Source organism: Pristis pectinata, chromosome 4 (assembly GCF_009764475.1).
Source record: "Pristis pectinata isolate sPriPec2 chromosome 4, sPriPec2.1.pri, whole genome shotgun sequence".
NCBI lineage: Eukaryota > Metazoa > Chordata > Chondrichthyes > Rhinopristiformes > Pristidae > Pristis > Pristis pectinata.
In genome coordinates this window covers 59,095,003-59,103,597 of record NC_067408.1, presented here as the reverse complement: position 1 = coordinate 59,103,597, position 8,595 = coordinate 59,095,003, and the positions used below count along the sequence as shown (strand labels likewise).

Below are 8,595 nucleotides of genomic sequence, written 5' to 3'. Positions count from 1 at the left end.
ACTATTGAATATAAGTGGAATATTTTGCAATGACTTGCAGTGTAACACCCAAACCACACAAATACTCTTAATAGTTTCCACATTGGAAAATGCAACTGTGCCAAGCTCCCTGTGCTGTGGATTAAAAGGCACTGACAACATCATGGGTTACGGTATACACTGCTTACATTGCAATAAAACAGCTTTGGAAGATGTGTCACAGCCACTCTGAAGAAGGCATTTGCTATTTCATGACGGTTGTAAAGCTCAAACATAGCTGACCCTTTCTGCAATGTAAACTGTCCCCATATGTGACGTCTCCTGATTGTTGTCTCCCAGGGTTTCTACTGAAGGTGCCCTGCTCCTCATTTTGGCAGAATGTTTCAGACTCTCCATACTGGAGAGCTGCAGTTTATCTTTGCTCGTTGCCAGGGTGGGAACTGTGTTGACCTGGATTTGCTGTGTGGGCTTCTTCTCTTCCTTGTATTGGCAGTGGATGCACCGAGAGAAAGCTGAACGGTAAGTCTTGTTGAAAAGGGTGTATACAAGGGGGTTAATGCCAGAGGAGATGTAGCCTACCCAGACAAAGATGCTCAGGAGTTCTTCCATTAGTTCTTTGTCACAGATGTTTATACAGATTACAGACATTACATTGGTCACAAAGAATGGACACCACATCACAACGAATAGGAAGAACACAATGCCAAGCACCTTGGAAGCCTTCTGCTCGTTGCTGATCGACTGCATGGACCGCCTCCCTGAAGGTCCCAACTCTTTGTCCGAAGAACACCAAGACATTATATGAGGTGATGTCCTCTTAATGTCGTATTTCTTTAGCATGGCTGCTTTGACAGTTGAGTTGGCCGACAGCGGCCCCTTCTGAAGGAGCATTCGGAGGTTGGTCCACTTGGGTTTGCGGTTCAGCACAGCCGAATGTGAGGTAGCTTCCTGCTGCAGGACGCGGATGGTCAAGAAGTAGGTGGCCACCATGATCGTGAGGGGGATGAAGAACGACACAAAGGAACCCACCAGGACAAAGTGCTCGTCTGTCAGGAAACAGCTGCCATCCTTAAACACCTTGGAAGCATCTTGAAGTCCAAACACAGGAATGGGCATTGAAATACCTTGGAGGCAATTTGAGGAGAAAGGAATGTTAAGGAGGACCGGCAACAAAACAATAATAAGGTTAGCAGACTCTTGCAGCTCGTGATCCACTTCTACTAACTTTAAAGCTAGTATGATTGTGCTGTAACCATCTGTTACAGAATCATACAATGTTACAGCACAGGCAGAAAACATTCAGACCAACAAGTACAACCTGAGGAGTGTTGCAGAACAGAGGGACCTAGGAGTACAAGTACATGGTTCACTGAAAGTGGAGTTACATGTAGACAGGGTGGTGAAGAAGGCTTATGGCATGCTGGTCTTCATCAGTCAGGGCATTGAGTATAGAAGTTGGGAGGTTGTGATGCAGTTGTACAGGACGCTGGTGAGGCTGCACGCAGTATTGTGTTCAGATTTGGTCACGTGCAGAAAAGATTTACAAGCATGTTGCCAGGTCTTATGGGACTGAGCTATCGGGAGAAGTTGGACAGGCTACGGCTTTATCCCTTGGAGCGTAGGAGACTGAGGGGTGATCTTATAGAGGTGTATAAAATCATGAGGGGCAGAGATAGGGTGAATGCACTCAATCTTTTTCCCAGAGTTGGGGAATCAACAACTAGGGGGCACAAGTTTAAAGTGAGAGGCAAAAGATTTACTGGGAAATCGGGGGGCAACTTTTTTACACAAAGGATGGTATCCATGTGGAATAAGCTGCTAGAGGAAGTAGTTGAGGCAGGTGCAATAAGAACTTTTAAAAGGTAGTTGGACAGGTACATGGATTGGAAAGGTTTAGAAGGTTATGGGCCAAATAGGACTAGCTTGGATGGGGCATCTTAGTTGTCATGGACCAGTTGGGCTGAAGGGCCTGTTTCTCTGCTGTGTAATTCTATTACTCTATGACTCTGTAAGTTCATTCCAACTCAATTGGAAGAACAATCCAACCAGTCTCACCCCCACCCCTGCCCTCTCACAGCCCTCTAAGTTCTTTCCTCTCACATCCTTGTCCAGCTCCCTTCTGAATGCTGCAGCTGATTCTGCCCCTTCTAAACCCTTCTAGCCACTCACTGTGTAAAAATAAAGGTATCTCCCCTTGTCACTTTTAGTCCTTTTGTCAATCGCTTTAACTCTCTGCCACTTGGTTCTTGACCCCTTCACCAATGGGAATAGTTTCACTCTGTGTGTACCCCTCATGATTTGAGTACCCCCATTAGATCCCCTGGCTCCCCACCATCAGGGCTATGCCCTCTTCTCAATGCTGCCATCAGGCAGGAGGTACAGAAGCCTGAAGACCCATACCTCAAGGTTCAAAAACAGCTTCTTCCCCACTGCCATTAGGTTCTTGAACCAACCTGAAAAACCCTAACACTACCTTGGACAATATACATTTTTTCTCTCTCAACTTGCACTAATGTTGTCATGTTTATTTTGATGTTTATTTTGCACACATGTAAGTTATATATAACTTGTGTTAATTTAAGTTTATGTTAACTTATGTTTGTCCTTATCTTGTAAAAAGCTGATTTTCATGGCATTTATAGCCTGGGTATGCATGCCTATGATAATAAATGTGAACTCTGTTCTAAGGAGAACAACCCCAGCTCCTCTAGTCTCTTTACCTCCGCAAATCTCTCTGCACCCTCTCTAAATCCTTCACATCTGTAGTAAAGTGTGGCTCCCAGAACTGGACACAGGACTCTAGCTGTGACAGAACCAGTGTTTTACAACCTCAGAGAGTTCCTGTGCACTTTCAAGAGCTTGTGAAGTGTATTTGTTACTGGAATGCAGGGAACACCCCCTCTGTTGCTGCCGTGGAACATCGTCATTGATTATAAGCTTGAGTTTTAAGAGTGAATCTTAAATCTATAAATGCCCAACTCATGGGTTTGGTAAATTAGTAAATTGATTTATTTTTGTCTCATATATTGAGATACAGTGAAAAATTTTGTTTTGCATGCCATCCATATAGATCATTTTATCACATCAGTGCATTGAGATAGCACAAGGGAAAAGCAATAACAGAATGCAGAAAATAGTGTTTCAATTACAGAGAAAGTGCAATGCAGGCAAACAATAAGTTGCAAGGGCCATGACAAGGTAGATTGTGAGGTCGGGAATCCATCTTTTAGTACAAGGGGACCATTCAATAGTCTTAGAACAGCTGGATAGAAGCTGTCCTTGATCCTGGTGGTATGTGCTTTCGGATTTTTGTATCTTCTGCATGATAGGAGAGGGGAGAAGAGAGAAGGTCCAGGGTGGGTGGGGTCTTTGTTTATGTTGGCTGCTTTATTGAGACAGCGAGAAGTGTAGACAGAGTCCAGAGAGGGGCGGCTGATTTTTGCAATGTGCTGAGCTCTGTCCACAATGCTGAAGTTTCTTGCAGTCCCAGGCAGAGCAGTTTCCATACCAAGCCACAATGCATCCGGATAGGATGCTTTCTATGGCATTTGAATGCTACCACAACATCACAGCTAATCAGAGTTAGCAATGCTTTCTGATCTAGGAAGGATACTTACAAAGGAAATTGCTGTGTACGTGGACACTTTGGATGGTACCAGCAGAGGTCTGAATGGACAAACTTGGGTTGTTTTCTCTGGAGGCTGAGGGGAGACCTGTCATAAGTTTATAAAATGATGAGAGGCATAGATAGAGTAGACACTTGGGATCTTTATCCTAGGGTAGAAATGTCTAATACTAGAGGACATGCATTTAAAGTGAGAGGGGGAAGTTTCAGAGGAGATGTTCGAGGCAAGTTTTTTTTACACAGAGTGGTGGGTGTCTGGAATGCGCTGCTAGGGGTGGTGACGGTAGCAGATACAATGGAGGTGTTTAAGAGCCTCCTGGATAGCAACATGAATATGCAGAAAATGGAGGGATATGGACCATGTGTAGGCAGAAGGGGATAAGTGGCATTAGCTTAATTAGCTCGGCACAACATCATGGGCTGTTCCTGTTCTGTACTGTTCTGTGTTCTATGTTCTATGGACACAGTGCTCCAGCTGTGACAGAGCCAGTGTTTTACAACCTTGGAGAGTCCCAGTGCACTTTCAAGAGCTTGTGGAGTGTATTTGTTACTGGAATGTGGTGAACACCCCCTCTGGTGCTGCCATGGAACATCAGCACTGATTATAACCTTGAGTTTCAGGAGTGAATCTTAAATCTACAAACTCCCAACTCATGGGTTTGAATGTTACCACTACATCACAACCAATAAAAGTTAAATTCAAGTTCAAGTGTATGATCTAGCAAGGATACTTACAAAGGGAACAGCTGTGTACATCACTGGGGATTAAGGAGAGGTCCTGCTGATCAATTCCATTCCACACAGATACTTTGGATGGTACCAGCAAAAGTCTGAACAGAATAACTTTTCTAGTTATAACCAATGGAATGGTTGGAATTCTTTAACCATTCCCTATGATCACATTACATCATTAAGTTCTGAGCTTTTTACACAGGTTTAATTACATCTACCACATGATCAATACCTACCCTAAAACACTGTGAACAACTTGCTTCATTGTCAATGGAAGTAGAATATGCTGCTGGCTGGGTATATCTATCAGAACAATCTACCAGAAGAACTCAGCGGATTGAGCAGAACTTGTTGGTATATAGATGCTCATCTCTCTTTCCTACTTCTGATGAAGGATCGTAGACTTGAAATGTTGACTGTTCCTCTCTCCACAGATGCTGCCTGACCTGCTGAGTTTTTCCAGCATTTTCAGATTTTGCTTCTGATTTCCAACATCCACAGCTTATTGATTTATTGCTTCTCCACTTTCCCCAATAGTGAGCCAATATACGCCCTCAACCGCACTTGGAATACAGTGTGCAGATCTGGTCTTCTGATCTCGGGAAGGATAGACATGATAGACGGATGCAGAAAAGGTATTCTGGACATATCCCAGGGATGATGGGTTTGACCTATGAGAAGGCACTGGGCCTGAACTCCAGAGTTTGGAAGAATCTGACTGGAATGTACAAACTTTCTGAGAGGATGATGTCTCCTTTTGCTGTGGTGTCTGGAACCAGGGGTCTCGTTCTCAAACTAAGGAATTGACAACTCAGGACAGAGATGGGGAGAAGTCTATTCACCTGGAGACAGTGAATAGAGTCATAGAGTCATACAACATGGAAACAGGCCCTTCGGCCCGACTTGTTCATGCTGACTAGGATGCTCATCCAAGCTAGACCCATTTACCAGCATTTGGCCTATATCCCTCTGAACCTTTCCTATCCACGTACCTGTCCAAGTGTCTTTTAAATGTTGTTATTGCACCTGCCTCAATTATTTCCATCGGTAACTCATTCTAAATACTGACCACCCTCTGTGTAAAAATGTTGCTCCTCAAGTTCCTATTAAATCTTTACCCTCTCACCTTAAACCTCTTGTTCTTGATTCCCCAACCTTGGAAAAAACACAGTGCATTCGCCCTATCTATGCCCCTCATGATTTGATACACCTTTATAAGATCACCTCTCAGTCTCCTACACTCCAAGGAATAATGTCCCAGCCTGTCCAACCTCTCCCTATAACTCAGTCCCTCATGTCCTGACATCATCCTTGCAAATCTTTCTGCAGTCTTTCTAGTTTAATAACAACTTTTCCATAGCAGGGTGACCAAATTTGAACACAATACTCCAAGTGCGGTCTCACCAGTGTGTTGTATAACTGCATCATGACCTTCCAACTGCCATACTCAGTACGCTGAATGATGAAGGCCAGCATGCCAAAAGCCTTCTTCGCCACCCTGTCTACCTGCGATGCCACTTTCAGGGAACCATGTACTTGTACTCCTTTGCCCCTCTGATCTACAACACTCCCATTTTCTCCCCGGCTGGTTGAAGTCTCAGTCACTGAATATATGCAATCGACAGGTGGCTTGTTGTTTGAATATGAAGGTAACTGAGGGATATGCAGTTAGAGCAGCCATGATCTCAATATTGGAACAGGCTTGATGGGCCAAATGAATTTCTCCTGCCCCTGTTTTAATGTTCGTATTTGTTGTTATTATGTTCCCCTTCTTGTTGTAATGATTTTCATTTTTACTATTGTTTTCTGTCTGAACATACATCTGTTTTAATCTGAACTGATAAAGATAAAAAATATAACGTACTGATGAATATAGCCACTGTATAAGTCAGCACGAATGTTCAACTGACTGCTGCAACAGTATTGCAGAGTCTTAGGGTCTGAGAGTGATAGAGTCGGACAGCATGGAAAACAGGCCCTTGGGCCCAACTGGTCTGTGCCGACCAAGATGTCTATCCGAGCTAGTCCCATTTGCCTGTGTTTGGCCCATATCCCTCTAAACCTTCCTTATTTGTGTACCTGTTCAAGTGTCATTTAAATGTTGTAATTATTGTTTCACTTTGTGACTCTGTCTGAGTGTGTGGTCCTGCCTGTGTGAAGTTGGCAGTCAGACACTACAGATCAGTTGTTGGATAGACGATTATTGATTGTTAACTTTCTTCAGTTTAGTTGCTTCACCTCCATAGCGTCATGGCGTCACACAGCATGGGAACAGGCCCCTCAGCCCAACTCGTCCATTCCGACCAAGGTGCCCATCTAAACTTGTCCCATTTACCCACATTTGTCCCATATTCCTCTAAACCTATCCAAATGTCTATTAAATGCTGTTAATACAGAGACACAAGAGATTCTGCAGATGCTTGCAGCTCATTCCATGTACCCACCACCCTCTGCGTGAAGAAGTTGCCCCTAAAGTTCCTATTAAATCTTTCCTCCCTCACCTTAAAGCGATGCCCTCTAGTTCTTGATTCCCCAACACTGGGAAAAAGACTGTGTGCATTCACCTCATCTATACCCCTCATGATTTTACACACCTCTATAAGGTCACCCCTCAGTCTCCTCAGTCTCCATGCAGCAGAGGTGACTCTGTCCAGGAGCACAGGGTTTAAGTCCAAGGAAACTGAAGTGAGATTGACTTTGTACATTGAAAAACGACCCATCTTCAACTTTGGTGAAAGAGAAACAGATATTCAGCAGGTCAGGCAGCATCAGTGGATAGAGAAACACTTCAGGTCAATAACCATTCATCAGTCCATCTGAGGCTTTCCTGTCTTCTATTTTCAGTTCAGGTTCCTGGCATCTGGAAGTGTTCACTTTTCAGCTGCAATCAATTCTTCATCCAGGAATGATTTGTTTGTAACATCATGTTGCCAAGAAATTTGATCTTAGCAAGGTTCAAGGAGGAACCCCATGCGATTAACTTTTCACAACAAAGTCAGCAGTCTGATTATGAATAGTATTCCTCACCCAGAGTCTGACTGTGACCCTTCAGGCACTGACGTACCAGATGGAGAGAGGTTATTGTTAGAGCTGGCTGGCTTTCTGTAGCTTTGTCAGAAATTTAAAGAGAATTTTCGCTCCTCATAATGTTGCTTTTAATATATTGCTTTATCTATCAATCATTACTTGGTGAAAGCTTTGTGTTTCTGCAACCATTATCACACCTGGATGATACCACAGAACAAACGTAACCTGCTGATAAATGACTGATGCTAATCGGATTCCACTCCAACACAGCAGCACACAGTTCATTCCAGAGAGGACATTTTGCTTCCAAACAAACTCTTGAAATGCTGAATTGCAAATGCTTTTCAAATCCTCGTGACAATGGTAAGCTGTCAAATATAAGTTCTTTCACTTTCCGTCTCTGTTTTCCAAATCTTGACTGAACACGCCACATTAAAACTACTTCTCTCACTTTTTCTCCAAGCAAAACAGCTTTTGCCTCCAGTGGGGCTAATTCTGAAGCTGAGATGGAGCCTTGTGCAACAGTTCCTCATAAGTCTGGGAAACTGTGGGGCTCAGTGGTGTTTGTCAGTCTTTTTAAGAACTTTGAATGTTATTAAATAGTTGGCTTGGGACGAGAAATACTGTAAACTGGAGAGCAATTTCACCAGGCAATAAAATCAGAGATGAATATTAAGTGTTTGTGAAAAAGACTGAAAACTACTGAGGTTTTGATTGTTTGCAGCCTCACCACACTGGGAAGATAGATGAAGGTTTGAAGAGATGTCTTGGATCTTGAGTCATAGTTATACAACTCGAGATATACAGCATGGAAGCAAGCCCGTCGGCCCAACTGGTCCATGCCGACTAAGATGCCTATCTACACTAATCTTATTTGTTTACATTTGGCCCACAAGTCTCTAAACTTTCCCTATCAATGTACCAGTTCAAATGCATTTTAAACTTTGTAATCATACCTGCTTCTACCACTTCCTCTGGCAGCTCATTCCATATACCCAACCACCCTCTGTGTGACAAATTTGCCCCTCAGGTCCCCCTTACATCTTTCGCCTCTCTCCTTAAACCACTACCCACTAGTTTTAGACTCCTCTATCCTGGGAAAAGACTGTGACTACCTACTCTATCTTTGCCCCTCATAATTTTATAAACTTCTTTTGTTCCAGGGAAAACAGTCCCAGCCTATCCAATCTCTCCTTATAACTCAAGCCCTCCAGTCCCAGCAACATCCTGTG

The 8,595-nt window shown here is 43.5% G+C and overlaps 1 protein-coding gene across 1 annotated transcript in view; it reads right to left on the bottom strand.

Annotated features, from left to right (window-relative positions):
• Positions 1–246: 246 nt before the first annotated feature.
• The window catches only part of LOC127569637 (5-hydroxytryptamine receptor 2A-like), an 84,925-nt gene continuing 76,576 nt past the window's right edge, over positions 247–8,595 (bottom strand). The window contains exon 3 of the mRNA XM_052014437.1: positions 247–1,103. Within this exon, the coding sequence (XP_051870397.1) occupies positions 247–1,103 (857 nt within the window). The remainder of the gene's footprint in view (positions 1,104–8,595) is intronic.